This window comes from Anolis sagrei, chromosome 10 (assembly GCF_037176765.1).
Source record: "Anolis sagrei isolate rAnoSag1 chromosome 10, rAnoSag1.mat, whole genome shotgun sequence".
NCBI classification, from domain to species: Eukaryota; Metazoa; Chordata; class Lepidosauria; order Squamata; family Dactyloidae; genus Anolis; species Anolis sagrei.
This window is the reverse complement of record NC_090030.1, coordinates 24,562,104-24,579,582: the sequence shown is the minus strand read 5'-3', so window position 1 is coordinate 24,579,582 and position 17,479 is coordinate 24,562,104. Positions and strand designations below refer to the sequence as shown.

The 17,479-nt window shown below is 44.6% G+C and overlaps 1 protein-coding gene across 3 annotated transcripts in view; it reads right to left on the bottom strand.

Moving 5' to 3' along the window:
- Positions 1 to 8,438: 8,438 nt before the first annotated feature.
- The window catches only part of LOC132762857 (integrator complex subunit 6-like), a 66,488-nt gene continuing 57,447 nt past the window's right edge, over positions 8,439 to 17,479 (bottom strand). For 2 of the 3 annotated variants that reach the window (XR_009630217.2, XR_009630218.2), the window contains 5 exons: positions 17,071 to 17,302; positions 14,910 to 15,299; positions 12,285 to 12,378; positions 9,122 to 9,535; positions 8,439 to 8,832 (listed from right to left, as the gene is read on the bottom strand). Coding sequence is in view for 1 of the 3 variants with exons in the window: in XM_060756054.2 (XP_060612037.2) it covers positions 9,436 to 9,535; positions 12,285 to 12,378; positions 14,910 to 15,299; positions 17,071 to 17,302 (816 nt within the window). In the remaining 2 variants the exon portion in view is untranslated. Of the gene's footprint in view, positions 9,536 to 12,284; positions 12,379 to 14,909; positions 15,300 to 17,070; positions 17,303 to 17,479 lie in introns of all 3 variants that reach the window. The other variant, XM_060756054.2, reaches the window with a different exon arrangement.

Below are 17,479 nucleotides of genomic sequence, written 5' to 3'. Positions count from 1 at the left end.
AATTGGTGGGGACGAGAGAGAGGGCCTTTTCGGTGATGGCCCCTCGACTCTGGAACTCACTTCCTAGGGACATAAGGCAGGCCCCAACTCTGGCAGTCTTTAGGAGCTTGAAAACATGATTGTTCCAGTGTGCCTTCCCAGAATAAGGAAACTCCCAGCAATATGTCCCTAAATGCACTTTATCAATTGATCTAGGATTGTCTGCACACCCCTTTCCTCTCCGAAATTCTATCCTAGTTATATATTTCACCTGGTCATGCTCTGCATTATTTTTTTTTAAAAAAATAATTATTACATTTGGCCCAGCCCTAGGTTTTTAAGCGTTGTTGTGCTATTGTTAATGTTTACTGCTTGTTTTTTGTTTATGAGTTTCATTTTATTGTTTTGTATTGCTGTTGTTGTTGTTTTTGCTGATGTATTGTGGGCTCGGCCTCATGTAAACCACACTGAGTCCCTTGGGGAGATGGTAGCGGGGTACAAATAAAGTATTATTATTATTATGATTATTATTATTACATTTCACCCACATCTATGGCAGGCATTGCCAGAGGTTGTGAAGTCTGTTGGTAACTAGGAAAACTACATTCACACCTACCTCAAACAGAGTTCTTTCTCCCACCCTGGACATTCAACAGTTATATAGGTAAAAGTAAACAGATATATAGGTAAAGATTTTCCCCTGACATTAAGTCCAGTCGTGTCTGACTCTGGGGTGTGGTGCTCATCTCCATTCATAAACCAAAGAGCTGGCGTTGTCCATAGACACCTTTAAGGTCCTGTGGCCGGCATGATATATAAACCCCCATTTTCCTAGTTGTTGTTGTTGTTATTATTATTATTATTATTATTATTATTATCTTTATTTATACCCCGCAAAATCTCCCGAAGGACTCAATGCGGCTTACAAGGCTGAAGCCGCCGACAGCAACAACATACAATACACAGTAAAACTCATAAGCAAATAATAAAACATCAAGCAAAACAATAGAACAGTAAAACAACATCTCACAAACTCTTGAGGATGCCTGCCACAGATGCAGGTGAAACGTCAGGAGAGAATGCTTCTGGAACATGGCCATACTGCCCAGAAAACACACAACAACCCAGGGTGTACACAAGTTTGCTTCATGCAATCATGCTCAAATTGAGATTTTGCTGTATGTCTTGGCAGGTACTCCCCATTCCTATATTTTTCAGGCAATTTTTCTGCATTGGGTTCTTTTGATCTATTTCTTATTCAGATTCACTTTGTGGGTGAATTTTTACTGCAATGACAGTTACCTGCTATAATGGGATCCAATTTATGAAAAAGAAAGGCCATCAAGAGGTGTCAGGAGCTGCAGCGACAATGGGTTAAACCCTTGTGCCGGCTGAACTGCTGACCTTTAAGCGCTTGATCCAAGCTCTGTATTCAGCCACAGCAAGGCCGCTAATCCATGGCTGAACTTGGAGCAGCTCCGTATTCCTGGCTCCATCACCAGTGTATGAGACGTCAGTCTGAGAGAGCCCTCAGTATGAGGCCTCAGTGGGAGAAAGGCTTCACTGTGAGGTAGGCAGTGTTAGTTCGCCTCAGTGTATGAGGTGTCAGTCTGAGAGAGCCCTCTGTGGGAGAAAGGTTTCACTGTGAGGTAGGCAGTGTTAGTTTGCCTCAGTGTATGAGATGTCAGTCTTGAGATATCCCTGTGGGAGAAAGGCCTGTGTGAAGTAGGCTTTGGTGTTAGTAGGCCTCAGTGCACGAGAGGCGTCCGTCTGAGCCTTCAGTGGAAGAAAGGCATCAGTGTGAGGTAGGCTTCAGTGTATGTGTCAGTCTGAGAGAGCCCTCTGTGGGAAAAAGGCTTCACTGTGAGGTAGGCAGTGTTAGTTCGCCTCAGTGTATGAGGTGTCAGTCTTGAGAGATCCCTGTGGGAGAAAGGCCTCAGTGTGAGGTAGGCTTTGGTGTTAGTAGGCCTCAGTGCATGAGAGGCGTCGGTCTGAGCCCTCAGTGGAAGAAAGGCAGCAGTGTGAGGTAGGCCTCAGTGTATGAGGCGTCAGTCTGAGAGAGCCCTCAGTGGGAGAAAGGCTTCACTGTGAGGTAGGCAGTGTTAGTTCGCCTCAGTGAATGAAGTGTCAGGCTTGAGAGATCCCTGTGGGAGAAAGGCCTCAGTGTGAGGTAGGCTTTGGTGTTAGTAGGCCTCAGTGCACGAGAGGCGTCCGTCTGAGCCTTCAGTGGAAGAAAGGCATCAGTGTGAGGTAGGCTTCAGTGTATGTGTCAGTCTGAGAGAGCCCTCTGTGGGAAAAAGGCTTCACTGTGAGGTAGGCAGTGTTAGTTCGCCTCAGTGTATGAGGTGTCAGTCTTGAGAGATCCCTGTGAGAGAAAGGCCTGTGTGAGGTAGGCTTTGGTGTTAGTAGGCCTCAGTGCGTGAGAGGCGTCAGTCTGAGCTCTCAGTGGAAGAAAGGCATCAGTGTGAGGTAGGCCTCAGTGTATGAGGCATCAGTCTGAGAGAGCCCTCAGTATGAGGCCTCAGTTGGAGAAATGTTTCACTGTGATGTAGGCAGTGTTAGTTCACCTCAGTGTATGAGGTGTCAGTCTTGAGAGATCCCTGTGGGAGAAAGGCCTGTGTGAGGTAGGCTTTGGTATTAGTAGGCCTCAGTGCATGAGAGGCGTCGGTCTGAGCCTTTAGTGTAAGAAAGGCATCAGTGTGAGGTAGGTCTCAATGTATGAGGCATCAGTCTGAGAGAGCCCTCTGTGGGAGAAACGCTTCACTGTGAGGTAGGCAGTGTTAGTTCACCTCAGTGTATGAGGTGTCAGTCTTGAGAGATCCCTGTGGGAGAAAGGCCTATGTGAGCTAGGCTTTGGTGTTAATAGGCCTCAGTGCATGAGAGGCGTCGGTTTGAGCCCTCAGTGGAAGAAAGGCATCAGTGTGAGGTAGGCAGTGTTATGTATGAGGTGTCAGTCTGAGAGAGGTGTCAGTCTGAGAGAGCCCTCAGTGTGACACCTCAGTGGGAGAAAGGCCTCAGTGTTCGTTGGACTCAGTTTGAGAAGACCTGGCGTGAGAAGCTTCAGTGTTAGTTTGCCACAGTGTATGAGAGGCGTCAATCACAGTCCTCAGCGTGACGCCTCAGTGGGGAAAAGGTCTGTGTGAGGTAGGCCTCAGTGTTAGTAAGCCTGGCATGAGAAGCTTCGGTGAGAGAAGTCCCAGCTTGAAAGGCATTGTGTATGAAGGCTGTTGTGTGTAGAAAGCTACTGTGTAAGTTCGGTGTGAGAGGAAGTTCAGTGACAGTAAAGCTGTTTATCTGCATGAGAAAGAAGCCCAGCGTGGAAGCAAAGAAGGAAGTATAAAGAACTTTGTGTTATGGAAACGTCCGTTCTTATAAATAGCCTCCAAAGGAAGAGATAACATTGGTCTGTGTGTTCTTGTTTCTATCATCACTTTGAGCTACTGGTGCTGGGTCATGATGCTGTACATTTATGACAAGGGTCTTCAGAACATAAAGAGCTTTTGCCTTCTTTTTTGCATTCTTCACTCCGCTTTTTCCTGACTGCTTGTCTGCTTGGCTCTGCAGCATTCCAGGAGGTGTTTGCACTTGCATGTTCCAGCTGATGCCATCCCACGGGAGGAGGCTGCGGAGGGGGAGGTCTGGTAAACAGGAAATTGCTAATAAACCGCCAAACCACTCCCTCCTCCCTGTGACTTCCTCTCACATATTTATACATGGCTATCATATCTCCTCTCAGCCTTCTCTTCTTCAGACTAAACATGCCCAGCTCCTTAAGCCGCTCCTCATAGGGCTTGTTCTCCAGACCCTTGATCGTTTTAGTCGCCCTCCTCTGGACACATTCCAGCTTGTCAACATCTCTCTTCAATTGTGGTGCCCAGAATTGGACACAATATTCCAGCCGTGGTCTAACCAAAGCAGAAGAGAGCATGGGGAGCATGACTTCCCTAGATCTAGGCACTATGCTCCTCTTGATGCAGGCCAAAATCCCATTGGCTTTTTTTGCCACCACATCACATTGTTGGCTCATGTTTAACTTGTTGTCCACGAGGACTCCAAGATCTTTTTCACACGTACTGCTCTCAAGCCAGGCATTGTCCCCCATTCTGTATCTTTGCATTTCGTTTTTTCTGCCTAAGTGGAGTATCTTGCATTTGTCACTGTTGAACTTCATTTTGTTAGTTTTGGCCAATCATCTCTCTAATCTGTCAAGATCGTTTTGAATCCTGCTCCAGTCCTCTGGAGTATTGGCTCTCCCTCCCAATTTGGTGTCGTCTGCAAACTTGATGATCCTGCCTTCTAGCCCTTCATCTAAGTCAGTGGTTCTCAATATGGGGTCACCAGATGTTTTTGGCCTACAACTCCCAGAAATCCCAGCCAGTTTACCAGCTGTTAGGATTTCTGGGAGTTGTAGGTCAAAAACATCTGGGGACCCCAGGTTGAGAATCACTGATCGAAGTCTTTAATAAAGGTCCTGAACAGGACCGGGCCCAGGACGGAACCCTGCTGGTGGCACTCCGCTCGTCACTTCTTTCCAGGATGAAGAGGAAGCATTGATGAGCACCCTCTGGGTTCGTCCGCTTAACCAATTCCAGATCCACCTCACCGTAGTTTTGCCCAGCCCACATTGGACTAGTTTCCTTGCCAGGAGGTCATGGGGGACCTTGTCGAAGGCCTTACTGAAATCCATGGCATTCCCCGCATCTACCCAGCTTGTAACTTAATCAAAAAAAGAGATCAGATGAGTCTGGCATGACTTGTTTTTGATAAATCCATGTTGACTATTAGCGATGACCGCATTTGTTTCTAAGTGTTTGCAGACCACTTCCTTAACAATCTTTTCCAGAATCTTGCCTGGTGTCGACGTGAGGCTGACCGGATGGTAGTTGTTTGGGTCGTCCTTTTTTCCCTTCTTGGAGATTAGGACCACATTGGCTCTCCTCCAATCTGCTGGAACTTCTCCCGTTCTCCAAGAACTCTCAAAGATGATTGCCAATGGTTCCGAAATGACTTCTGCTAGTTCCTTCAATACTCTTGGGTGTAGTTGATCTGGCCCTGGGGACTTGAACTCATTTAGAGCGGCCAGGTATTCCTGGATGACTTGTTTCCCAATTTGGGGTTGGATGTCCTCTAATCCCTCATCCACTCCGTCTTGCTGAGGTTGAAGATGACTTTCTTTTTGTGAGAAGACTGAGGCAAAGAAGGCATTAAGTAGTTCTGCCTTTTCCCTACCCCCTGTCAGCATTGCCCCATCTTCTCCTCGAAGAGTCCCTATCACCTCCTTGTTCTTCCTTTTTCTACTGACATAAGGAAGAACAAGCACTTTGCTCCCTCAGGGATGCTTCCTTCTTGCCTTCCATTTCCATTTCCAATTCAAAAAAGAAGGCAAAATCTATCGATTGAGGACACAGGATGATGGAGATGACGATAACAATACCTGGAATGGAAATTCCACCCAAAAGATGTAGTTTGAGTAAACTGTACATAATGATCACTGATTTTTTCCTTCTTTCCTTGATTTAATTTCATTTAAACTTTTGGCTGCACAAGTGGGCTTGTATGGCTTGTTGTTGTTGTTGTTCATTCGTTCAGTCGTCTCCGACTCTTCGTGAACTCATGGACCAGCCCACGCCAGAGCTCCCTGTCGGCCGTCACCACCCCCAGCTCCTTCAAGGTCAGTCCAGTCACTTCAAGGATGCCATCCATCCATCTTGCCCTTGGTCGGCCCCTCTTCCTTTTGCCTTCCACTTTCCCCAGCATAATTGTCTTCTCTAGGCTTTCCTGTCTCCTCATGATGTGGCCAAAGTACTTCAACTTTCTCTCTAGTCTCCTTCCCTCCAGTGAGCAGTCGGGCTTTATTTCCTGGAGGATGGACTGGTTGGATCTTCTCGCAGTCCAAGGCACTCTCAGCACTTTCCTCCAACACCACAGCTCAAAAGCATCGATCTTCCTTCGCTCAGCCTTCCCTAAGGTCCAGCTCTCACATCCGTAGGTTACTACAGGGAATACCATGGCTTTGACTAGGCGGATCTTTGTTGCCAGTCTGATGTCTCTACTCTTTACTATTTTATCGAGATTGGACATTGCTCTCCTCCCAAGAAGTAAGCGTCTTCTGATTTCCTGGCCACAGTCTGCATCTGCAGTAATCTTTGCACCTAGAAATACAAAGTCTGTCACGGCCTCCACGGTTTCTCCCTCTATTTTCCAGTTGCCAATCATTCTTGTTGCCATAATCTTGGTTTTTTTGACGTTTAGCTGCAACCCGGCTTTTGCGCTTTTTTCTTTCGCCTTGATTAGAAGGCTCCTCAGCTCCTCCTCGCTTTCGGCCATCAGAGTGGTGTCATCTGCATATCTGAGGTTGTTAATGTTTCTTCCAGCAATTTTCACCCCAGCTTTGCATGCATCCAGCCCCGCACATCGCATGATGTGTTCTGCATACAAGTTAAAAAGGTTGGGTGAGAGGATGCAGCCTTGCCGGACGCCTTTCCCAATCTTGTATGGCTAGGCTGCCTGTATTGTCTTATTCCTGGCCATAGCACATGGAGTAAGGTGTTAACTCAGTTGTGGAAATAGATATTGAAATGTAACTGCTGCCAAAAGCTCAAAGAATGTAAATGAATTCCTATTTTCCATCAGCATTTAGAATTTCACTCTTATTTAGCCATGTGGACATCTGAAGGCACTTTTGATATCTAGGTCTTGGGAAAATAATCAGAAGCTCAGATTATAAATCAAGGAAGTTTGACTTAGCAGAAGCAAAAGAAAAGACCCCTAATGAAATGGATAACTTATTTTTCTTTTCTTTGAATGCTGCTTCGACTACACAATAATACAGGTAGTTTCTAATCAGAAAGTGTTCAATAAAGTATTGTCGAAGGTTTTCATGGCCGGAATCACTGGGTTGTTTTAGGTTTTTTTGAGCTATATGACCATCTTCTAGAGGCATTCTCTCCTGACGTTTCGCCTGCATCTATGGCAAGCATCCTCAGAGGTAGTGAGGTCTATTGGGACAAATAATAATAATAATAATAATTTATTTGTACCCCGCTACCATCTCCCCAAGGGACTCGGTGCGGCTTACATGAGGCCGAGCCCGAATACAACAATACAAACAAAACAACAACAGTATAAGCAATTAAAATAAAACAAACAATAAAAATATAGCATTATCAATAACACAACACGCAATTAAAAACAGTGGGAAGGCCAAATGTAAAGTTAAAATGGAAAAAATGCTGGGACATGGACGAAAGGTGATAGTGGCGTTTGTGGAAAGGCATACGAGCAGATCTAAAAAGTGTAAAGTGCTTTGGAGGACAAAGTGCTATGGTATCATTATTCTGGGAAGGCACACTGGACAACCACATCTTCAAGCTCCTCCTAAAGACTGCCAAGGTTGGGGCCTGTCTGATGTCTTTAGGGAGTGAGTTCCAGAGTCGAGGGGCCACCACCGAAAAGGCCCTCTCTCTCGTCCCCACCAACCACGCCTGTGATGCTGGTGGGATCGAGAGCAGGGCCTCCACGGATGATCGAAGGGATTGTGTGGGTTCGTATACAGAGATGCAGTCACGCAGGTAGGCGGGTCCCAAACAGTTCAGAGCTTTGTAGGTAAGAACCTGCACCTTGAATTGGGTCCGGTAAATAAATGGCAGCCAGTGGAGCTCCTTAAACAAAGGACTCTTGTCTGTTTGAGCTAGGTGTGAATGTTTCAACTGACTACATTGATTAGCATTTGATGGCCTGGCAGTGCCTCGAGCAATCTTTTGTTGAGAGGTGATTAGATGTCCTTGTCCAAAGTAGTCAGTTGAAACATTCACACTTAGCTCCAACAGACAAAGAGTCCTTTGTCCCACCCTGGTCATTCCACAGATATATAAACCCCCTTTTTCCTAGTTCCAACAGACCTCACTACCTCTGAGGATGCTTGCCATAGATGCAGGAGAAACGTCAGGAGAAAATGCCTCTAGAACATGGCCATATAGCCCAAAAAAACCTACAACAGTGGTTCTCAACCTGGGGTCCCCAGATGTTTTTGGCCTACAACTCCCAGAAATCCCAGCCAGTTTACCAGCTGTTAGGATTTCTGGGAGTTGAAGGCCAAAAACATCTGGGGACCCCAAGTTGAAAACCACTGACCTACAACAACCCTGTTCAATAAAGGTTTTTCACAAAAAAAGAAGAAAAACATTTAAGAGCCGAAACTGAGGAGCACTTCTTACTGAAACCAACCAGGTCGAGTTTAGCCAGATGGAAACTATCCCAATTAAAAAAGATGGGGCCACAGATGAATCCTCAAAAAAGGAAAATGGAATCGGAGAGGTAAGACGAAAGGAGCCCAATCTATCCACTCAGTCCTGCCTCTTTGGAAGGAAAAAAAAAGAGTTAACGTTAGTAGCCGTGCTTTGCTTCCATCTTCACTTGAGTCGCGGGGACTTCGGTGAGGCTCCAGTCACATGACACACTTCTTTAGAAAAATCATAAAATGTTCTTTTTATTATATACAAGTGTCCAAAAAAATCTCTCATATACATTTATATATATATGTATGTATGTATGTATGTATGTACATATACACATACACGAATACACATCATTCCGATATATCAAAGTAAAGATCTGCCCAAAATAATCTTTTCTCGTATGAACATTTAAAAGGTTATATATATATATATAGGGAAGGAAAAGGGGTGGGTTTTGTTTTTTCAGTGTTTCTAAAGTGTTATTATTGAGCCCCACGGTTTCCTCTAAGCGCTTCCGAAGCCAAGTCCACCGTGAAGAGTCTGTGTCCTCCTCACAGGATGGAAGAGAACCGAAGTTCTGGACCTGGGGGAGCCTCGGGCGCACTTTTCATACAGTCTGCAGACAAAAGAGAAGAGAGGCTGAGGTAGGATGCTAGGAAGGAAGGAGCAGTAGGCGCTCCACTGCTTGCGCCTCAACCCAGTTTCAGCAACTCCGCTTTACATTCTCACCACTTGCATTTACCCTTCCTCAGCGCCTAGAGCAACAACATGCAATGCTACAACCAGAGGGGGTTATATTTCTGTGTCTCCCTCTCTCTCGCCAGCTCTCAGAACGATCCCACTAAGGGAGCAGCATCAAGCATCTCAGGACAAAGGCTCAAAGGAGGAGTGTAAAGGCTCATCACCTGCAGGCGAAGGCGGCGCCGGCCTCGGTCTTCGGATCTGGCCCTCCTCCGCAGCAGAACAAGGAGGGAGGGAGCGAGGGAGGGAGGAAACAGCGCCTTCCGCCGCGGCAAATCCATCTGTTTCCCAGCAAAGAGAAGGCCATGGATGGGAAAACACCACCCTTTTCCCTCTCCGACTCCGATGGAAAAGTCGCCCGGCTTCTCTGCTGCCACGTCCTCTTCTGTCCCCTTTCCTCCTCTTCTGCGACACAGGCGACGCGTTTTCTCCCTGGGCCCCGCACGCGTGTGGCTCCTCCTCGGTGGCACGCTGATCATTATCTACTGTTGACGTGGTTAATTCTGTTGGGCAGCTCGCCAAGCTCTATGTCCTCTAGGATTCGCTCTAAGTGCTGAATCAAGACCCGTTTTTTAAACCTGAGGAGAAAAGCGGCAGGATGTTTGTTTCAAGGCGGGTTTCGACCTTTGCATTGAAATATGGTAATAATAATAATAACACTGTTCAAAGGAGAAAAAGTTGCGGGCCTGAAAATAGTTGTTCTTTTATGATTCTGGGGTGCTGAAAACGAAAATGACATTTAAAAATGTATATTGGCTCTAGTTTTTATGATATAAGCAATCAGGTGATCACATATGGTTGAAAAAATGCATGTTGCGACTTACACTATGGAAGAATCTAGAATACTCTAGAAAGTTTGATGACGCAGTATTAGTGGCGTGTGCAAAAGCCAGAAAGCCCTATATAAGGCCAGACTTTTGAAGGGTGAGGGTCAATCAGTTGAAGACTGAGACAGTATCGTTAAACATCGTTTTACATTGTTCTTTTTACTGTAGTTATGCCTCGCACGTGTGAAAATAAAGCACTATGGAAAAAAGATATCAAGCCCAATGGACTCCGTCAATGCTGTCAGACTACTGCTGGAACATTGTAAGAGACAATCCTTTCCTTGAATACAAAAGAAAAGTCAAGAGAAGCAAACACGATATAAACTAAAGTCACGATTAAAGCGACATTTAAACTTTCAGACTTTTCAACTGCATTAGGCCTACTAATATAGTTTCTTGCTTCACAAACATAAACAATAGACTAATTAAATAAATATTTCTCATGTGTAAACTATTGGCAATATAATTTGACTAAAATTTAGTAAATATTCACGGTTTATATACGTGCAGTAAGGTTAGGCGCATTATCATAATATTAACGAATTACCTATTGTGGAGAAAATTGAAATAGCTGTTGCATAAAAACCAGAGCCAATTAACACATTTAATTATTATATTTGAATTCAGCACGTTAAATTCATTAAGAAACGGCACATTTCGTTTCCGCAACTGAGAAAAACTGAAAATTTGTAGAACAGTGTAATCTATATAAATAAAAATGTAATGTTCGTTTGTGCTATTCACAGAACTCAGAAACCACTGGGGAAATTGACACCAAATTTGGACACTATGTCCCTAACAACCCAATGTATGTTCTCCACTCAAAAAAAAAAAAAACGAAAACCAAAAGCAGAAAGGACTTCTAAACTGCATGTCCACAAAGGAGAAACTGCATGTCTACCAAGACCCATGGCCACGCCCCCTTCTCCTCCTCGCGGGGAGACAGCTGGCTGTTAAAGCCAGGCGCACGTGTATGGCCACACACACACACGAGCGAGTGTAGTGGAGGTGGAGGTGCGCCGCATGCAGCCCCTTCTCTTCCCCTCCTATGTCAGGAGAGCAGTCTCCTCCTCCTTTCCCTGTTGGGAAAGCAGCAGCAATGGCAGCAGCAACAGAGCATCCACGCAAGGAAGAAGGGGAGGAGAGGAGGCGAGGAAGGTCCACGGTGCTTGAATGAAGGACCTTCCTTCTCTTCCTCCCTTCCCTTCTTTCCTCCCTTTCCTTTTCTTCCTTCTTCTTCCTTTCCTTCTTTCCCTCCTTCCCTTCCTTCCTGTCCCTCCTTCCTTCTTCCTTCCCTTCTTTCCCTTTCTTCATTTCCTTCCCCTTCATTTCCTTCCCTCCCTCCTTTCTTCATCCCCCTCCTCCCTTCCTCCTCCTTTCCTTCTCCTCCCTCCCTCCCTTCCTGTCCTTTTTTTCCTACCTTCCCTTCTTCTCTCCCTCCCTTCCTTTTTCCTTTCTTTCCTGTCCCTCCTTCCTTCTTCCTTTCCTTTTTTTCCTTCCTCCCTCCTTCCCTTTCCTCCTTCTTTCCCTTTCTTTATTTCCTTCCCCTTCATTTCCTTCCCTCCTTTCTTCACCCCCTCCTTTCTTCCTCCTCCTCCCTCCCTTCCTTCCTGTCCCTCCTTTTTCCTTCCTTCCTTCCTGTCCCTCCTTCCTTCCTTCTTCCTTTCCTTCTTTCTAAGATATAAATACAATATTAAATGGAAGGGACAGTCAAGAAGTAACGAGAGAAGGAGGGAAAAAGGGAAGGAAGGAAGGAGAGAAGCAGGGAGGGAAAGAAGGAAAGAAAGAAAGATAGGGGGTCAAAGAAGGAGAGAAGGAAATAAAAAAGTGAAAGGAAAAAGAGAGGGAAGGAAGGAGAGAAGGAACAAAAGATAGGGAAAGAAGGAAGGAAGGATGTAACCAAAGAGCAAAGAAAGGGAGGAAAGGTACAGGTAGAGATGGAAGAATGAATATGGTCTAAGAAAATCAAATATACTTATTCAACGGCCCTGAGAGAGAATTGGTACAAGATGTTCCATAGGTGGTACATGACGCCTTGGAAGACAAAGCTCCCCCCATATGGACTCCACCCCCCATCCCTCATTTTACCTATGTATCTTAGACCTATCCACCCTAAATCTGCCTAAATCACCTACAATCCAGAGAGCACTGTGGACTCAAACCATGATGGATTGTTTGCGTCCACAAACGGCACAATCCTCAACATGCCCAAATGTGAACACTGGTGGCGTTTGGGGAAAATAGACCTTGATATTTGTGAGTTGTAGTTGCTGGGATTTATAGTTCACCTACAATCAAAGAGCATTCTGAACCTCACCAACAATAGAATTGGGACAAACTTCCCACACAGAACCCACAATGACTAATGGAAAATACTTTCTGGTGGTTTTTGGCGACCCCTCTGACAACCCCTCACGACCCCTCCAGGGGTCCCGACCCCCAGATTGAGAAACGCGAACACGTCAACACGAAATTTCCCAAACATTGTCTTGATACAAACCTTGCCGCTTCTTTGATCGCAAATTCAATGAAATATTTTTGAACAGCAGCGGGGCCTTGCACTTCTTCAAGCAGAGAAAATATTTTCTCATAGTCTACAATCACAAAGACAAGATGGAAAACATTACGATCTTGGCAATGCTAGAGAGGCTATACGCACACACAAAGTTCACTTTCCAACACCTGCTTTTCCCAGTGTACTCCCAGTGTTCTACTCCCAGTGTAACAGTGGAGTGTTTGCCTTTGCTAACACTAACTGCCTGAATAGTCACAGATCCATTCCCCTCTCCTTTGTGATACTTAACATCTTCTAAGGATTAGGCCTATTGATGACCATCTAGAGATGAAGACACTAACTAACCCATCCTGACTTTGTATTGACCTGATTTGAGAATCTTACCTATTCTAGGGCAGGAAATTACCAGGAAGTCCAGGGAGACGTAACTTACATATACAAAATGGTGCATTCGCTTTGTATAGAAGCTCCCTCTCCTGCTACTGCATTTACTCTCAGGTGCATTTACTGCAAATGATCAACATCTTTTCCAAATCACTTCACGGCTACCTAAAGCAATCGTTCTTGGCCTTTGCTCTCCAGACGTTTGGATTTCAATGTCCACAAGTCCAAATACCATATATACTCGACTGTAAGTTGAGCTTTTCAGCCCTGTTCTTAGGCTGCAAAAGCTCCCCTTGGCTTATACTTGAGTCAAGGTTATTTATTATTTTACTCTGTTGTTATTATTACTATTACATTTATTATTTTACTGTATTTTTATTATTATTATTACATTTACATTATTTTACTCTATTATTTTATTACATTTATTATTTCACTCTATTATTATTATTATTATTACATTTACATTATTTTAATCTATTATTTTTATTACATTTACATTATTTCACTCTATTATTTTTATTACATTTATTATTTCACTCTATTATTATCTTTATTACATTTATTACTTTTCTCTATTATTATTACATCTGGGTAGTTGTAGGTTTTTTTGGGCTGTATGGCCACGGTCTAGAGGCATTCTCTCCTGACGTTTCGCCTGCATCTATGGCAAGCATCCTCAGAGGTAGTGAGGTCTGTTGGAACTAGGAAAAAGGGTTTATATATCTGTGGAAAGACCAGGGTGAGACAAAGGACTCTTGTCTGCTGGAGCTAGGTGTGAAAACAACAAAGAGGAAACAATCAGGCACATCTAATCACCTCTCAACAAAAGATTCCCCCAGACACTGCCAGGCCATCAAATGCTAATCAAGGTGGTCAGTTGAAACATTCTCTTGGGAAGACAAGAGAGTGTTTGAGCACCAGGACATCCGTAGAGATACCAATGTGCTTGTTTATAAAGCTATTATCCTCCCAACCCTGCTATACGCCTGCGAAACGTGGACTGTCTACAGACGTCACATGCAACTCCTCGAAAAATTCCATCAGTGCTGCCTCCGGAAAATCCTGCAAATCTTTTGGGAAGACAAGAGAGTGTTTGAGGACTGGGACATCCGTAGGGATACCAAGGTGCCTGTCTATAAAGCTATTGTCCTCCCAACCCTGCTATATGCCTGCGAGACGTGGACTGTTTACAGACATCACATGCAACTCCTGGAACAATTCCATCAGCGCTGCCTCTGGAAAATCCTGCAAATCTCCTGGGAAGACAAGCAGACAAACGTCAGCGTGCTGGAAGAAGCAAAGACCACCAGCATTGAAGCGATGGTCCGTCGCCATCAATTCCGCTGGACCAGCCACGTTGTCCAGATGCCTGACCACCGTCTCCCAAAGCCGTTGTTCTATTCCAAACTCAAGAACAGAAAACGGAATGTTGTTGGGCAGGAAAAGAGATTTAAAGATGGGCTCAAAGCCAACCTTAAAAACTCTGGCATAGACACTGAGAACTGGGAAGCCCTGGCCCTTGAGCGCTGCAACTGGAGGTCAGCTGTGACCAGCAGTGCTGCAGGACTTGAAGAAGCACGAATGGAGGGAGAAAGAAACGTGCCAAGAGGAAGGCGCGTCAAGCCAATAATTATTATTATTATATAACCCTGACCGAAACCGCCTTCCACCTGGAAACCAATGCCCTCACTGCGGGAGAAGATGCAGGTCAAGAATAGGGCTCCACAGTCACCTACAGACCCACCAGAACACTGTTCCTGGAAGACTATCCTACTCGGCCAAAGAGGGATCACATAAGTAAGTAAGTATAAGCCATGGGGAGCTTTTCCAGCTTTAAAAGGGGGCTTAAACACGAATAGGCTTATACTCGAGGGAGGACATATGGTAGTTTGTGACAGCCCCCAAAACAACCAAGTTTCTGGAGTAGAACCAAGTAAGAATTGCACAACTAAACAGGAAATAGCAGTTTCAAACCAGGAACAGATTCCCCCCCCCCCCCCCCAAATTTTGTTATACAGTGTTATTATAGAGTTTGGTTAAAGTATGACTTGTCTACAGAGGGATCAATTTGCTGCCCGTTTCAAGGAAAGGCATGATCAAATCTGTGAAGATCCTCAAAACGGCCACGGCAAACCTCAACAGATGGAAAACACAGAGCTCTGCATATCAAGCAGAAGCTCCTCCGACTTCCCTGAAAGGCCCTCGTTGTTGGGCAGCACTCACTTCTCCCCGGCTTGCGGACCTCCTTCATGACTTTGATCTTGATCACTTCATTGTTGCCTTCAAACATGCTGGGTGTGATCTTCACAGAGTTGGGGACCGTCCCCGAGGGCAGCTCCACCGTGAGCTTCGGGTCCTCGGCCGCAGCGTCGCTGTAGTTCACTGGGCTCCGAGCGGAAAGGGAGTTGGTCAGCGGCCGGTGGTCCAGGCCGTCCTGCCCGAGGCAGTTCAACTCTCCAGGAAAGGCGTCTATGTCGTTGGTCAGGTCCTCATCCCTCGTGGGGGTCACCGGAGCCAAGAGGGAGGGCAGCCCTTCGCCCGGCCCCTCTGGCGACTGGAGGGTCTCCAACTTCTTATCCCCATTGCCTTCTTGCACCATATTGCTGTTTGCATCTGTAATTTAAAAAGGGCTTTATACTGACATACCCCAAAAAGCAGAAAAGCACTGCAAAAAAAGGCTCAAGATTAATGGGCAGCTAATATAGACCACACAAATGAGGACTTGAATGAGAGGATATAGTTTTTAGCTTTTAATATTGTTATTATGCACTGTCTTATGTCTAATTGCACTATAATGATTCTTTTGCTTATCAATGTATGCATTGATCAATGTATGTCCCTCCCCCGTTCATTTTCCGGTCCCAATTCAAGGTGCAGGTGCTTACCTACAAAGCCCTAAACGGTTTGGGACCCGCCTACCTACGTGACCGCATCTCCGTATATGAACCCACACGATCTCTCCGATCATCTGGAGAGGCCCTGCTCACGATCCCTCCTGCATCGCAAGCGCGACTGGTGGGGACGAGGGACAGGGCCTTCTCCGTGGTGGCCCCCCGACTCTGGAACTCTCTCCCCAAGGACATCAGACAAGCCCCAACATTGGCAGTCTTTAGGAAGAGCTTGAAGACGTGGTTGTTCCAGTGTGCCTTCCCAGAATAGGAAACTCCAAGCATTATTACATTTATTATTTTACTCTATTATTGTTATTTTATTACATTTTTATTTTATTCTTATTATTTATATTACCTTTAGTTTACTCTATTTACCTTTAGTTTATTCCATTATTACTCTATTATTATTATTACATGTATTATTTCACCCTATTACTTTATTACATTTATTATTTTACTCTTATTATTTATATTACCTTTATTTTACTCTATTATTGTTATTATTACATGTATTATTTCACCCTATTACTTTATTACATTTATTATTTTACTCTTATTATTTATATTGCCTTTATTTTACTCTATTATTGTTATTATTACATGTATTATTTTACTCTATTATTATTATTACATTTATTATTTCACCCTATTATTATTTTATTACATTTATTATTTTACTCTTATTATTTATATTACCTTTATTTTACTCTATTTTTGTTATTATTACATTTATTATTCTACTCTATTATTGTTATTTTTATTGCATTTATTATTTTACTCTATTGTTATTGGAAGTATACGTAAGCACATTTACATTGAAGGAGGTTAGAATAATAGTTTTATCAGAGTTTGACTGTCTTATCTTAAATTAGTTTTATGTAAAAATTCAAAAACATTTCACCTACGGATGCCTCAATTCATGTAATTTTATTGGTATCTATTTTTATTTTGAAACTTACCAGTAGCTGCTGCATTTCTCACCCACGGCTTATATTCGAGTCAATAAGTTTTCCCACTTTTTTGGTGGTAAAATAAGATGCTTCAGCTTATATTTGGATCGGCTTATACTCCAGTACATACGGTAATTAAGAGTTTATGGGTTCCAGTTAGAGATTGTATTAAGGCTGATATTTCAAATGTAATTTCTATGGTTTAAGTAAAGATAAAGGTTGTCCCCTGACATTAAGTCCAGTTGTGTCCGACTCTGGGGTGTGGTGCTCATCTCCATTTCTAAGCCGAAGAGCCAGCGTTGTCCATAGACACCTCCAAGGTCATGTGGCCAGCATGACTGCATCGAGCGCTGTTCCAGTTAGAGATTGTATTAAGGCTGATATTTCAAATGTAATTTCTTTGGTTTATTGTATGTTTATTGTATGTCGGGGGGGGGGGGGGGGAGGGTGTAAAACATCTTTTAAAATAAAAATAATAGTTAAAAAAACAAACTAACTAAAGGATAAAGGCAGAAGAGGCCGGAACCATAACTCTCAAGTCACCTTTGAACGCTGGTGCGGCTTTAAGGCCGGGGTTGGCAGGGGACCCTGCGGGGACCAGAGGCCCCTTCCCCGCGACGTGGTTGGCCACAACGGGCGGAGACTGGGGCCGCCGAAGAAGCGGAGACATGCTGCGCCTCCGCTTGAGGAAGGCTGGGGTGTTGGGCTCGCCGGGACGCTTGATCTTGTTCTGGGGACCGGCCACAAACTCGTCCGCTTCATCAATCATCATTCCCTGGGCGGAAAAAACACCAAGGCAACAGTAAACAACAGGAAGAGCAGATCCATTTAGGAGCAGGATGTGTTTAAAGCAGGCATAAGCAAACTTCGGACCTCTGGGTGTTTTGGACTCCAGCTCCCACAATTCCCAACAGCCTCAGGAAGGTTCCTCATGCCTCTCGAAAGCTGCCTA